This window comes from Vanellus vanellus (assembly GCF_965231255.1).
Source record: "Vanellus vanellus genome assembly, chromosome: 2".
Lineage (NCBI taxonomy): Eukaryota > Metazoa > Chordata > Aves > Charadriiformes > Charadriidae > Vanellus > Vanellus vanellus.
In genome coordinates, this window is record NC_138906.1 from 122,341,723 (window position 1) to 122,358,284 (window position 16,562).

The following is a 16,562-nucleotide window of genomic DNA, read 5'->3' on the forward strand; positions in this document are numbered from 1 at the left end:
CTGCCCTTATTTGACGTAATTGGTTGTGAGCACTGATCTTCACGCCACCACAAGCTTCCAGCCCTGTGATCATTCCAGCCCTTCCCACCACGGTCAGGTCTGTGTGTATGCCACCTACTTGGGACTGGAAAATTATTGTCAGTAATTCCTAAAATTTCTAATGCAGTTTTACCACTGTCTTCATGAGACTTCCATTCCCTATATGTCAATGATAACAATGCCGTTTTTATTTTCACATATTATTGACAGGCACTTAAGGGCTTATTTGATTTTTTTTTAATGTTTTTTTTTAAAGCATTTTATTTTTATACTTCATGGTTTAATGTTTTCGATACATTATTCATACTTACATTGTCGGATTTTAAATGAGTGTGTGATTTACCAGAACCTTTGCACTTAATTATCTTACAGTGGTTAATGACATTCTATCACATTATATTATTAATGCAATGATATGCAAAGAAATCAAATTTGGGTATAACTGAGGTCTAAATCTTAACTGAGTGACACCAAATGTAAAACATCAATAGGCAAAATTAGAGTTCAGCCAGTGGTATGGTATTACTATTTTCCTCGCAATTTATTTGATACTAAAGAAAACCAGTAACTGATGGAGGAAATTCGTTGACTTGATTCTGACTGACAAGATTCACATATGCTGGAACATGCTTTGTTGCAGTTTCTATAACAATGCGTACTGCTGTCCTGATTTTTGTGGTTAGAGATATAACTCTTCCTAGATCTGCTTTTATTATTCATCAGCAGGGTAGCATACGAGTAAATAGTAAGCACAGGAAATATTGCTGTCCTTCTGCTGTCATTACATATTTGATTTGGCAAGTTAATAACATGACTGTAAAATCTGTTTATATGAGATAATCATCACTGAAGAGTTTGAGCCCAGAAAATGGTAATATCTTCCTCCAAAACCACATTTGTGATGGAAATTTCCAAGAAAAGCACTTTGACAGGAGATTACTAGTTTTACTGCAGCCCAGATGCAAACTGAAAGATACTGAACTTGCTGATGCTTTCATCTTGGAGCTGCCAAATCTACTGCATTTCCCTTTTTATTTCTTACCCAAAAGTGGGTCATATTTGACTTTACTTTTGTAAAAATATTAAGTTACAGAAAATACATTGGATACTGGAAAATATATACATATATTGAGACATGCCCAGATATTAGCTTTTCTGATTCTATATTCAAATTTCCTCAATATTAATGAAAAAATTAATAATCTGTCATAATAAAAAATACAGTGCCCAAAAGATATTGAAACCTGTCCCAACTATACCTAATAGAGCATATATAACTTTTAGTCAAATGAGACAAACCAAGACAGATCCCAATTCACTTATGTGCATTACTAAATGTATCACAATGTTTCCAGTACTTATAGAAATAAGTGGGAATACTACCTTTGTTCTTCAGGTGTTCACATACTTGGGGACACCTAGAAGGAATCTGCTTTTATTTTTATTCATCACAGGGAAAAATAACCCAACAGTTGCTTTGGTAGGTTGCTTTGACAGCTGCATTAAGGCCACCATGTGATATTTGTACATGTTCAACTCCTTCCAGGATTCTCTCTTGGCTTCGGTAGTCATTTCCACTGCAGGCAGAGAAGCTCCTTGTATGGGGATGCATGACATGAGAGACCACGTCAAGAAACATCACAGCTTTGTTTCCACAGTCCTTGGGCACCTTAACTTCTATTAAAATTAACCCGCGTTTGTGTTCGTTGCCAACACAAGGACATGCCTCGTGTCTTCTGTTCCATTGCCCCGTGTTGTTATTTGCCACAGACATCCCCATCACAGCTATCATCAGGGTACTGGCTGAAAAAGTAAGAGGCTTGAAACAGGTAGAACACAGAATCAAGGTCCTTCATAACCTTTACAAATAGAGAGAGCAAAAAGAAATTTCTCCCAAATACCTATTGTAATTGTTTATCATTTTAGCCATCACGCCTTTCCCTATTTTCTTTGCCAGTGGGAGCTGACGGTCCATGGTGCAGGCACAATGCATGTGGGCCTGATGTCCGCAGCTGAGAAAATGCCATCTCCAGTGTTAATGGAAATTTATTTTTAAAAGTAATCACTGACTGAATTATCAGCTTCAAGACAGCCTCCCGCTGCCTACCACTATTTTAAGTGCCTTGTCAGTTACATCCATGCTTAACAGTTAGGTGCCTTGGTGGTAAAACACCGTCACTGACAGCTTTCTAGCTTCTCTTAAAAATATTAGTATTTTCTAAGTATGCATTACAGGGAGTCACAATAAATACACCGTTACTATTGGATCTTGAGGCTTTTCAGGCTTTAAAAAATTCAAGCTCACACCCGCCTCCTGGATACTTCATGACCTCCATCCCCTCCCCACCCACAGCACCCCTGCACTTGGGGAAGTAAAACTGTGTTGAAAAAAAAGGAGGTTCCCTCCACCACTTGCCCAGCATGGAGTGGGGAGGGGGAAGAGTGACCACTACCCGCCATGACCGCCTCGGCAGTGAGGTGAAGCAGGCCCTGATGGGCCGAGGCGCCGTGGGGACCCCTCGCCATGCTGGGACTTTCTGCTGCCCGGTGCTGGGATGTCTCCTGCCGGTGGAGGCAGGTGGGAGGTTGGGGGTGTGGGAAAAGATTGGGGTGTGGGCACCCGGGGTTCAGCCGCAAGGGAAGATGGCTAAGGGAAAAAGCCGAGGGAAAGGGGGAAAGTCTGCTTTGAACTGACTACAAGCAGAGTAATACTTAAATACTTAAAGGGATGGCGCCAGGGGGATGGGACCAGTCTTTTTTCAGTGGTGCCCAGTGACAGAACAAGAGGTAACAGGCACAAACTTGAACATTGGAAGTTCCATCTTAACATGAGGAGGAACTTCTTTACATTGAGGGTGGCAGAGCACTGGAACAGGCTGCCCAGAGAGGTGGTGGTGTCTCCCACGCTGGAGACATTCAAAATCCGCCTGGACGCCGTCCCGTGCAACCTGCTGTAGGTGACCCTGCTCAGGCAGGGGGGTTGGACTAGATGATCTCCAGAGGTCCCTTCCAACCCTGACCGTTCTGTATTTCTGTGTAATTGTGTTACAACATATAGGTAAGGGTAAAGCAGTAGCACTGTCCGCATGCCTCCTCCGTAGGCGGTGGGCACAGGTAAGCAGCTCTGGACTCAAACTGGTTTAAGACTGAATTACCTTAAATAAGTTGTGTCTGTTTCTCTGCTAGCTGCAGAGGGAGGATGGACACCTATGCTCTATTTTTTTTTTTCAGTTAAATACCTAGAAATATGCCTAGATTCATCCCCGCTTAATTTGCTTAAAGTTAGGATATGCCAGAAAATCAATTTTGGGATAGCTGCTTTAGGATAAGGCCAGTTATTCTAGACCACTTAAAAAACAAAACAAAACAAAACAAAACAAAACAAAACAAAACAAAACAAAACAAAAAACCAGTGTGTAAAACCAGCTGTTCTAGAGTGAGTGTATTCTTCTGGTTCAAATTCCAAGCAAGTATGGTTGTCTTCACCACAAATTTAATGTGAGCGATAATTGGATTATCACATCTAATCTCAGTCTTGTCCAGATGCAAACACAGCATAAAGTTCCCAAACAGAATCAGTGCAGAGCGACATATGCAGGTGTAAAATGCAAGAACAAACATGAACCATCTGCTAGTGACTCCCTTCACAAACGTGGCACCTGGCACAGGCATCCTTCTAGTGATAACAGCAGTCAGAAGTATGGCTTAAACCAGTGTTTATGAATAATTTTGAAAAAAATAAAGGAAAAGAAAGAGAGAAAGAGAAAAAGAAAGAAAGAAAGAAAGAAAGAAAGAAATAGGATAAAAGGCTTCTTAGCATGTTTCTGAGCCCGTTCGTAGTTTCCAGGACAACTTGTTGGCCTTAGAAACTGTAGGCAACTTGCAGAATTCCTTCTCAACAGAAATCCAGTCAAATAGCTGCGCCTTTTCTGCTATTCACCTGGCGAGGCTTGGTTTTATTATTTATTCTGGGTCACAGATCACGGGAAATGATGTGCTCCTGAGCTGACACATACACGTGTATCTATGTCCAAAAAATGCAATTGTTTACTGCACCCTCAGTATATTCAAGAACTAACGTATTAGCTTTTGTTGGATTTGAGAAGTGTTATGCAGCCTCTGACTAGAGCCTTGAGGCAATTGTTTGGAGGCTAAATGGAAGGGGGGGGAAAGTAGGGCTTTAGCACTGTTCAGGGTCAGTATCCTGAGATGCTGAGGTTTTATTTCATCTACCTGAACCATTTCAGGTTCTGTTTATTTGTTTTACCTGTTTAGGTACAGACTGAGCAAACAAAGCAGAGTGATAAATTGGGTTAAGGGTGGAGGGACTTTTGCTATTGAACCTGACACTCTTGCAAATTGTTTTTATGATCAATAGAATAAATCACTGACTAATAGCGATGGACTATTTGTGCATAATGCACTGGTGTACTTGCTCTTTGCCAATCTTTACATCCTTTATATTACCCTTTTTTTCTGGCTACTGGCAGTTTTAGGGGGAAGGTGGACAAACTGGCAAAGGGTAATCTGATTTTATATTTTGTGATGTTAAAAGGGGAAAGCTCTCAGACAGCACGTGTGAACCTTGTACAGGGTTATTTATAGAAGACTCTTCTGTTCCTTGGGGAAACAAAGAAACCTTTTCAACCCTGTCTAAAGTACGGGAATAATCTAAGTTAAAGCCTGCCTGAGGGCAAGCCCTGTGTAACAATTCGGAGTTTATCCTTGGACAGGGAGCGTGTTGGGTCTTGGCTGTACTAGCTTTGCACTCTGTGTTATCATTTATACTTCTGTGAAGTAACTGCAAAATACCACCTTCTGTCTGACTTAGGCTTTGATTATATTTTATGTGGCTCCATGAAGCTATATATGAAGAAAGCTTCCAAAGAAGAGATTGCATCTGAAATCCTCCTATAGATCGATCACAGGCTGTTAAGTATGTTAGAAATGCTGTTGCAGAGTGCTCTGGCAAGCTTGGCAAGTTGTTTTACAGTGGCTTCAGAAGGTTTCACCTCAGCTTCCAACTCCACTCCTCTGCTGGAATTGCTGTCTACGTAGCAGAGCTGGTGGGGGCAAAGGTTAGCATTTTAGCAACCGCAAAAGTGGGTGGATTTGCACTAAAATGCCAATCTAGAGATAAGCACATGATACCTTCTGCTGGGCTGGAGGGTTGGGAGCGGAGACAGAAGGAAAGGTGGGTAACCTTTAGTTTATGGTTGGACTTGACGATCTTAAAGGTGTTTTCCAACCTTAAATGATTCTATGATCCAACAGGAGGGTGCGAGTGGCAACATCCTAAATTGGCACAGCATGACCACCAGTACTAGCTGGTTTGAGTGACCCACTCATCAGGATCACAATGATTTATGGTTTTAGGTACCTTTCTTCTGGAAGCTACTGCATTTAAATCTCCAGGCAGAACTGTCAAAAAGGAAGATGTTCCTGCTCCTTACCTGTTTTGGTGCAAAGTCAAGCAGTTTATTCAAGTGAAATTTTGCATTCATGCAGCTGGGGCTGCAGACCCAAGTTTCTTCCTGCTGCTTCTGCTGCAGGGCTGTGGCACTTCGCAGAGGGGCACAAGTGCAAATTTATCATAGAGGTGCAAGGACTTTTGCCACCTCCTCGCCCTTATGTGCCTGCTGTCTGCACGCTCTCCCAGGCCAAGCGATGCGCTCACTTCGGGTTGCAGTCTGGCACAGCAGCTCCTCCTTGCTCCTTCAAAGCCAGAGGGGCCGTAAGTCAGCGTGCATCCTTTATTTTTGTCCTTCCTTGCAGCCCCAGGCTGTCACTCTACTCGAGACCCTTCAGATCCCTATCTCGAGGTGATGGGGAGCCATAATCTAATGCCAAGAACAGCCGCCATTAGCACTGGGGCTTTGCAGTGGTGCTCAGATAGCGATGGGCAGTAACGTTTTAAATCTCTACAGGCAGATTCACCAAAGCTTATCTGTCATATCTGTAATTGACAAAAAGCTTTCAAAAGCAGCTGCAGTAACCACTAATCCAATCTGGTTTTGTTCCTAAAACCAGAGAAGTGAAGTGGCTAAGACCCTCCCAGATGTAGGTATGCCTTTACCCGGTTTAAACTCTATGATGGCGAGGTCAGCGAACCACATACTGCACAACAGCCGAACGCTTTCCCTGCGACTGCTGCCTAAAACCTCAGAATGTAATTCTCCTGACTTCATCATGTATTGGAGAAATTCCCTTATCTTAACAACCTGGATTCTTGTCCATCATAGGAGCAGCATGGAGTATTCTTCTGTTTATGAGCTTAGGAAGACTTACAGTAAGCAACACTAGAAAAAAGAAATAATCTTTGCTCTGATGGCAAGTTGTGAAATCACAGTCAGCACGCTTTGCCTGGCCTGCAGAGGACGGGTTCCTCACTTTTGCTCTGAAATGAGTCCTCACAGTCACATAGGTTTCACTGCTACCAGGATGCACAGCTTGCCTTTTTCAGTGCTCTACTTAATGCAAGTAGTGCCGCAGGAACAATACCCACAATCTTCTTAACAACATATATCCTAAGAAGGACAAATATCCAGCAACATTACACTGGGGATCTCATGTTGTGCAAAATTTTAATTCTTTTTTTTATATACCCTGCATCATTTGAAGCAAGTTTTGGTGGGATTATCACATTCGGTTTTGTTTCTTTCTATGTGTAGATTTTGCCATTCCTGTATTTCTGCAAGTTTAAAGAATAATGCGTGGATGTGCCCTTAATGCTGCACTTATCTTCCTTCTGAAAGAATTCCAGCTACTGATATTGCCAAGAAAATGGAGAGCACATACTGAAATTGCACAGAAAGTGAAACACAGGTTTGCAACTTTGAACACTAATTAGTAAATAAGTCCAGAACTCCATCAATGCACAAGAACTAACACCATTAAGACATCTTTTTAAGACTATGTCTAAACACAGAAACTTGACCAGTGTGATGACAGAAGAATAAATTTTTGTGATTTATCAGGACCATTAGGACATTTATTAGGACATGGACCTGCTGGAGCGTGTCCAGAGGAGGGCCATGAGGATGATCCAAGGGCTGGAGCACCTCTCCTATGAGGAGAGGCTGGAAGAGTTGGGGCTGTTCAGCCTGGAGGAGAGAAGACTCCAGGAAGATCTTATTGCGGCCTTCCAGTACCTAAAGGGGGCCTACAAGAGAGCTGGGGAAGGACTTTTTACTAGGGCATGTGGTGACAGGATGAGGGGGAATGGCTTTAAACTGCGAGAGGGCAGGTTCAGATTAAATATTAGGAAGAAATTTTTCACTTTGAGTGTGGTAAGGCACTGGAACAGGTTGCCCAGAGAGGTTGTTGAGGCCCCATCCCTGAAGGTGTTCAAGGCCAGGCTGGACGTGGCCTTGAGCAACCTGGTCTAGTGGGAGGTGTCCCTGCCTATGGCAGGGGGGTTGGAACTCAAGGATCTTCAAGGTCCTTTCCAACCTAAACCATTCTATGATTCTATGATCACATTCCATATCTAAAAGACCTCTAAAACACTCCACCAGTGCCATTGCAAATATTAACCTCAAGCCTAAACCTATGTGAGCTGAATCTTCTTGGCTTTGTTGGCTGTGGGCAGAGAAAGGACATATCACTTTTTTTCCTATACTACGATGCCCTAATTATAAAAATCCTGGCCACATCTGCATCTGTTAAAATACATGACTTTAAAAAAAAAAAAACAAAACAAAAAAAAACAACACCCCCCCCGCCCCACCTTAGGTAAAACTACCTAAACTGAGCCTTTTTCCTTAAATGTAAATAAAGCCTTTGAAACATCACTTACTCATGTGCAAATTAAGTTTTAAATGCTACTGTTAACCGGAACATGTTAATCATGTTTCATTGAAACAAGGTGCAGAGCAAAAGGTTAACAGGGCTTTGGGGTGGAGGACAAAGAATATATCAATAGGAAAAACATTTAACCAAGATTTAATTCATACATGTTTTCTTGAAAATGAATGTAAACCCAAGTATTTTCTCCCATGTTTGTGAATATTTACTTCTGTGTCTCTTTCTGTATAATAAACACTCTTCAGTCCTCCTCCCCCCTCATATCTTTATACCTATGTCGGTTTCTGAAAGGAAATAGTACAGCTTAGATCTGACTCACACTTATTTTTTTCTCTGACCAGATCCTCATCTGGCTTTCATAATTTCCCCTGTCTTGTTAACGGCACAACAATACCCTTAAGTCTTTCTTGTCCATCAGCAGAAGTGTGAAAATACCATAAACGGTAAACTAGCAAGTAAACGTGTCAACTCCTGAAAGACTGCTATTTGCAGGGTTGTGGGGAATTAGAGAGAATATAAGGAAAGCAGCAAAAAAGTTTATTATTTGCTGTTAACACTATTGGTTCTTTACCTTTTTTGCCATGGATTTTCTATCTGGGAAAGATTTGCTTAAAACTAACAAGGAAATGTATGAACACCTTGATATTAACAGTTGCTAAATATTGAATCTAATTTCAATATTTTTAAAAAACATTTTTTGCAGAAGGAACCCAAATGTAACAGGTATGCTAAGAAGTGCCGAGCAACGTACGGTTTAGTGTGGCTTCAGTACTTAACATGGCTTCAGTACTTAGCAGAGTCTGAGCACTGCTTTTTGCTGTTCAGTGGCAGAGCACAAGAAGTGATCTAAGGACGGATATCTGCAGGGCTTTATAATCTTTCTTACGGCTGTAGAAAGTGTTGTCTGTATTTTTTGCATACAGCCATCAGTGAGGCCACTAAGATACGTCGAAAAGGACAGTGCATTTAAAGCATTATAGTGTCAAGACACATTTGTATGTTGTTTCTGATATTTGGCACACTACCCTCGGCAGATGCTCCTGCAGTGCTTCAGTCACGCCAGTGCATGGATTGCTGTGTTGGTATAAACCTAACTTAACTTGCAGTTTCCACTCGGAGAGTGGAAATTGCAATTAAGTGACTGCAGCCTGAGCATTTTCATTCTGCTGCATCTGCAGTCAGTTGTAGTGGAGCCATGGCACAGACATCTGGGGCAGGGTTATACTGCATTTCTTCACCAAGATTCACCAGAACCGGTCATCATTGTTTAAAGGTAAAGAATATAGAACAACCTATAAGTAATATTAATCTCTGCACTGTTTCTGTGCAGATATTTGAATATCTCAACACGGTGACTTCATATAATTTCATATTCTTTCTCGTCATAGAAAATCGCTCATGATTGTGCTTCACTGGGTTTGTTTTTGGAGGTTCTGAGTTAAAGGAAATAGGACAGCAAGTAGCAGGAGCAGTATAAAATCCAAATCTTATCCTTAATGAATCGATAAAAAGGTTTTGCTGGTGACTTCACTGAGGTCATAATCAGGCTCTCATGTTGGAGTATTTGTTATTAATAGAGTTGGCCTAGATTTTCACCATTAACAACAGAGCAAGATGTGAACTGGGAGGGTGTGCGTGTGTCCCCCCCCCAAAACTAGAAATGCTTCCCTTTTGCCTCCCAAATTTCATTCTAAAATATTAAGAGCCAATGTAAGGGACAAATGAAATCACCACAAACCAATAATTATTTCACTTAACTTGACTTTACTCTCATAAGCTGAATGTTTTTTATTATAAAATGTATTAGAGCAATACTTAACCAGTAACAAAATGCTTGAGGAACTGAGCCAGCAGTTGAAGGAGATGCATATTCTCCCCTAGGTATAGCCACAGTGTTGTGGTCAGGCTTTGAACTAGAAAATATTCCATGATGTATTAGTTGGAACGTGTCATGGTATAAAGCATAACAAGCTGCTGCTTGTTATTGCTTAGGTATGTCCGAGTGAAATGAGAGCTCATTAAATCACTTGTGAAAAATATAGAGAAAAATATGGACCTGTACAGGAGCTTGGAGATGCTGTATAAGGTAGACCTCAGTGTTGATGACATTGTAAAAGCACTTTGAAGTTTCTTATCCCAACATAGTAAATTCAAACTGGTAGAAGAATTCTCTGGGGTTTGTTTGTTGTTTTTTTTTTAATTGGAATTTGTTTCTGTTTCATAGAATTCAGCATAAATCCTTTACTAATATTTTTAAATCATAATACTCAAATAGTACTTAAAATGGACACTAATATTTTTTTTGCCTATGACTACAAAACAATACACTTTACTTGCAGTTAGTATGATTTTGATAGAATTTAGCTCCACATGTCCTGTTTTGTAGAAACAATCGTATTTTGACAGGTCAGCAGTTTTTGCTGTTTCTCTTGGCGGAGAATTATGTTTAAATTATGTTTACTTTCAAATAAAACTCCTTGAAAATGTTGGTTATTTCCAGAATGAATAAGACTAATAATGATCTAAATGTAATTGGCTCTCTCCTAATAATTTGTTCTTCAGAAATAGTTTTTGAATTGACTGTCAGCTTTTCTTATTTATACACTTATAGTATATATAGAAAAAATATATATATATTTACAGAATACATGTGTGCTGTATGTCAAAAGTTCAAATTCGTTGTCTCTTTCATTCTATTTGAGGGCAGAACCTGCTAGAGCAATCAATTAGGCACGTACCAATTCTAGAATAAGTGAGGTCTTGAGGTTCAATGGGCTTTAGTTTCGCCCATTAACAATTAGGACCAATTTTGATATCATTACTAAAATGCTTTTTTGATTTATGTAATTTAAAGTCCCTATACTCTTTGTTATTTGAATTCCTAAACGACACATTATTGAGGCTGCTTGCTTAGAAGACCTATCTCCTTACCAATTACTGTTCTTCTGATGTTAGAAAAACTTGGAACTTTCATCCACACGCACTTGAGCACAGTACTGACCCGAAAACAGTGTCTCCACCATGCAACAAGACCATACTCTGTGCTGACAGCTAAGCAGGAGTCCTCTGCGAGAAAGCGTTGGTACTTAATGAGGGCTCCTGAGAATCGGTAGTTTGGTCACGCATATGCTCCAAGTGTATCACAGCAATTAAATGAGGCTTTTATCAAATGTCTATGGTTGTAGTGTGCTGTATTTTCATCTGTTCCTCTCTAAGGTCACGGTTATGTTAAAAGTGCTTTTCTGGGTCAATATCCTGACATGCTGGCACAGTTCTATGCAGTGTTCGCAGCGTCCATTAGCAAGGCTGGCCTTTTGCCAGGCTAGCGTACATCCCCCCCAGGTACATGTCATACACCCATGCTGCATTTTAGCTGTGGCAAAAGAAGGTTCTAATGATATCTGGCCAAAGAAATATCAATGCTTCTTTTATCGCTTGCAGTACTAAAAAATGTATCCGTTATATCTCCATCCATTAACAATATACTACCTCGTATTCCCAGATATTCCTGTCCTTATTGCAAGTGCAGAGTAGATGAGGATGAGCTAATGGGCCACTAATGGGCCACTGTCTCACCACAGATGGGAAAGGAGAGCAGTGGTAATGTACATAAGTATACATTTTACTGAATTCACATGTTAAACTGATTAATTCTAGCAAGCATTACTGATAGGAGATAGTAGACAAAGAGAAAATATATTAATTGGTTTTGACAGTGTGGGAAAAATGTACCTATATTCATTCCCTCTCCCCATCTCTCACAGACAAGCACAAATGCACATAATATTTAAAATACCAGCACTCCTATCGGTGTAAGCACTGGTAGGAGCACTGAAAACAGTGTAGGAAGTCTTATGATGGATACGACAAACAGTTACTTACAGCCAAGACAAAGAGCATTATTAGGTTCAGTGACTTCCCTGCTTTTAAATCCCCCATGTGCTATTTCTACTGCCCTAACTCTGATTTATGTGCAGCATTTGGTGTGTATTCTCATCTGGGATTTGAGGTTATAATTTGAGAACTGCTTCTGTGGCCTCGTACAGGAGTCTGTCATAGTGGGGGTTTTAATTTTTTTTTTAAGTTAAGATAACTTCACATAAATGGTTTCATTCTGAAGGTTGCACGGAGGCTGCAAGGTCTTACTGTGACCCTGTTTGTAGGACGGAGGTCCATAGGGTGTCGACTCAGATCTTGACAAGCGTAATTTAGTTCCCTGATCGTTATTTGCTGAGGCATTTTAGACTCTGATTCTCACATGTTGCAGAAGAGGTGTTTTAGAGGTGTTACAGACTGAAGGACTTGTAGGCAAATCAACCAACGCTCCCGTTTTCCGCAGCAGGTGGGATGGGGGAAACCCGCTCCATTCTCTTTTACATCGCAGGTTATTTTTTTCACCACTTTAACCATGATCATATTAGTAAGTTATCGTGGAGCCACAGCTCCAGGTAAATTAAAGGAAGCATTCACTCAGAGTGTATATGGTGTTCACCTTTACCTGAGTTAATGCTTTAATGTATAACATTTTGCCAAATTTTGTATTTTTCAGATGAGACTGTATTTACTTTGATCAATTGAAATAATTGTCAATAATTTTTATCACACCTATCAATCCATAAGCTCTTATTTTTTCACTCAGGGCAAATTCATAAATAGCTGTATTGTGTAGCTGCAGGACAGAATTAATCCTTAAAACCTAGAAAATTATTAAATCCTTTGCTCAATTCAGAGTTGCATATATAAGCTGATCCTGAGAGACTCATGAGTAATATACATTATATAGCCTCCGTTGCACATTTATTTGAAACCTAATGTAAAAAAACAATATTCAGAACTATGTTTGCCTACAGATAATGTAAAAATTGTAAGTAGGGAAAGGAAAATGTGATCTTTCAAGTCACAGTCGTGGGACTGTGCAAACCTCATGAAGTTCAGCAAGGCCAAGTACAAGTTCCTGTGCAAGGGCCAGGCAATCCCAATCACAAATACAGGCTGGGTGGAGAATGGATTGAGAGCAGCCCTGAGGAGAAGGACTTGGGGGTGTTGGTGGATGAGAAGTCCAACATGAATCGGCAATGTGTGCTGGCAGCCCAGAAAGCCAACTGCATCCTGGTCTGCATCCAAAGAAGTGTGGCCAGCAGGTCAATGAAGGCAATTCTACCCCTCCACTCTGCTCTCGTGAGACCCCATCTGGAGTACTGCATCTAGCTCTGGGGCTCCCAACATAAGAAGGACACAGACCTGTTGGAGTGGGTCCACAGGAGGGCCACAGAGATGTTCAGAGGGCTGGAGCACCTATCCTATGAAGACAGGATGAGAGCATCAGGGTTGTTCAGCCTGGAGAAAAAAATGCTCCAGAGAGACCTTATTGCGGCCTTCCAGTACCTAAAGGGGGCCTACAGGAAAGATGGGGAGGGACTTTTTGCAAGGGCATGTAGTGATAGGACGAAGGGTAATGGCTTCAAACTGGAAGAGGGTAGATTAGATATTAGAAAGAAATTTTTCACTATGAGGGTGGTGAGACACTGGAACAGGTTGCCCAGAGAGGTTGTTGAGGCCCCATCCATGGAGATGTGTAAGGCCAGGTTGGATGGGGCTTTGAGCAACCTGGTCTACTGGGAGGGGCTTGGAACGAGATGATCTTTGAGGTCCCTTCCAACCCAAACCATTCTATGATTCTATGATTCTATACTGGTTTCATAACTGCTTTAGTTGGTTTATAAACTGTAGACACCACATCGTTAATACAAAGCAAACAGAGGGAAGATGCTGAGACGTGCACTTTGTTGTTTGCTACTAACACACTGACCCTTCCCTTTAATTATGGAATATCTTTGGAGTAACTGTTTCAGGATTTCAGGAGTACCTGAAAAAATTATTTGGCACAGCTATTTCAACCTTTTTATTTCAAACTTAGAATAAACCCATCGGACTTTTAGTTCTAAGAAAGGCATGGGATTTTTTGGCATGTTGTATTGTAATGTTCATTATCATGTCATGTCATAAAGCTGGTTTTAGTCTACACATAGTATTTTCACACATGGTGTATTCCATGATAATCATCTTTTTAGCATACACACAGTGTTCTCATGATATTGCTTGAAGAAATAAATGTTGCAGTAACTTCAACTTTTATATTACAGAGAACCCACAGGAAGTAATTCAGCTTTTCTTTTGATTGTTTTAGGCACTCCTGTTGTAAGCACACAGATGAATTAATTTGTCATTGATGACCAGAGAAATCCTGTATGTTTCTTGTAGCACTTGATAACAAATATATATAAACAAATAGCTTATTTGTTATTAGTTTATTATTTGAATGATAAACAAATGGATACATGAATTGTTCGGATGATAGATTTTGTATTGGATAAAACAACTGCTTTTGCATTAACAGTTCCCTTGTAGCTAGTAGGAGGGAATATATTAACCATCAGATCTATATTGTTTGACAGTCCTTGGGATGTCTGCAGACACAAATTACGCAGCAGGGATCAGCATAATTGACAGTTAGTCTGACAGTGCACCCTGTCTAGCACTATTTGTCTTGCTCAGAGAATGCCATTTGGCTGTAACATATCCACTTATTTCACATTTTGGTTTTTTAAGCACTGATAATATTTCTTCTGTAAGACCTCCAAGATGATAATTGGATATTTCCATTTATTTATAGTGTTGTCCAATTTGTCGTTTAACACCTGGGAGAGATCCAAGCTATTTCAGCAGAAATTTTATAAGGCATCTTCAACTCAGACATGCACTCCATTATGAAGACCACATAGTGAGTAACAGTATTTGCAACCTACTGGACTTGATTTCTTTATGTGTATCTTCTTCCACACCTTTTACAATCAAGAAGTCATGAAAAGAACTGAGCAGGTAACTGTACCACGAAGTCACAAAGCGTGGCAGCTGTGTACAGAAATAGCATAGTCTGGTACTCAGAGTTGCCAACTTACAGATTCTGTCCTCCGTTTTGTTGCTGTCTAATGGTGGGACAAGGGAAAAGTACTCCATTACCTCTTTTCTTAAGAGGTATTATGCATCTGACTCATGTTTATAATTGACCTGGAGATCCTCAAATGAAAAGCTACATACTTTAAATGAAAGTTGTTTCAACAACCCATTTTTATTCTGTAAGAACCTAAGATGACACAGTTGCACTTCTGAAAGGTGCTGCAGCTGTTTGCTGAGTGGGCTGTAAAATAGAAAATGCAGCACAAGCATTAACATGTTGTTAGAATTTCTGAAGAATATCACTGCTTTCCTATATTTATGTTTCATACTCATCCAGAGAAAATCCAAAAGAAAGATATACAACTCTTTTTTTAATGGGCAAAAGCACTAGACAAAATGATGTCCAAATGGAGGGTGGGGTGAAGAAGCATCTTAATAATTTGAACCTCTAATTCATGCAAATGGCGGAAACAGACCTATGTATGACAGCATTTTATTGATATCTCACACATATATAGCTTCATAAAGTATAGCTAAGACTTAAGTATTTATTTCTATATACAGTAATATAACATGCATCACCAAATTGGACTCTTTAATAAACAGCATTAGCATGGTTGGGTCTTCCATAATCACTGAATTAATCTGTTTCTGCATTTGACATTCTCTTTTATTTCAAGTTTCATAACAATTTCTCTTGCTTTATGTTGCAGTGTTTACCACTAAGAAGTAGAAAGTTAGACAGTAAACTTTTAAATATGGATGTAAACCCACTGAAACAAGTATTTTGTTAACTGGTAACCCAAGCAGTCAAAATTAAATCTATTAACACATTAATTACTATCTTGATAGTCAATAAAATATCCTTTTTTTTTTCTTTCAGGACATAAACAGCATTGGAGAAGTCCTTGTTGAAGGAGTTCTGGATGGGTCGTTCTTAGAATATGTGCATGTGAGTCATCCAAACAGTGCATAAGGACTACTGCAAAAGAGTGGAAGAACATGTTCTGTAGATAAACATGGTTATTAAAAATTAGCCTTTTGCAATTAATGGAGTGTTAGTAGCATGCATGGACCTAGAAACGTTTTGATTTTTTTTTCTTAAGCATTTTGTTTCTAAATTCTTTTTTTATTAATTAAATTTCAGTTTCATTTAAAAAAATGTGTTGGTTTTTCTTTTGTAAGGATAAAAGAAAATATTGTCAGTTTCTCTATTTCAAACACAATGGTCCTGAACTGTCTGCTAGTCCAGTATACAGGAACACTGGCTGTGACAGCAGCCTCCTATTTGTTTGCAGCTCCGTTCCAGGAGCAGGCCAGTATCATGTACATTGACGATGACAATGCAGTGCTGGAGGTAGATGATAAACAGCAGCTTTTCGGATGCTACACAACCAAACAAATTGGAACAACCCCCCTTTAAAACAGTATCAGGCATGCTACCTACTATCAAGGACAGTATTACTGACCCCATAAGACTGCAGAAAGGTCTCCATTTGCAGTGCAAGATGCAACTCAAAATTAGCAAAGTTGGTAAGTGAAAGCCATGTTGAAAGAATAGCAAGAAGTGAATCTTATGTTTATAATAAAAAAATAGAAACCTGTTCAAGAGATTGACAGCATCTTTTAACTAACCTGTATTCTTACTGTGTAAGTTAAAAAAAAGTATGTACTTTTTTTAACATGTACATTATAACATAGTATCTTTCAAAGATGTGGTTGATCTGTAAAAAAATAAAATTCGTGTTCATGCATAGAAG

The 16,562-nt window shown here is 39.8% G+C and overlaps 1 protein-coding gene across 1 annotated transcript; it reads left to right on the forward strand.

The window, feature by feature from the left end:
* Positions 1 to 2,460: 2,460 nt before the first annotated feature.
* On the forward strand, positions 2,461 to 15,778 carry RNF125 (ring finger protein 125; the record flags this gene model as incomplete). Its single annotated transcript, XM_082499222.1, is given in 12 exon segments — positions 2,461 to 2,617; positions 5,815 to 5,944; positions 6,711 to 6,765; positions 6,769 to 6,837; positions 6,841 to 6,864; positions 9,838 to 9,864; positions 9,868 to 9,925; positions 9,928 to 9,931; positions 11,348 to 11,401; positions 11,403 to 11,445; positions 14,519 to 14,626; positions 15,686 to 15,778. Coding segments are annotated over 12 exon segments (822 nt in total).
* Positions 15,779 to 16,562: the final 784 nt, after the last annotated feature.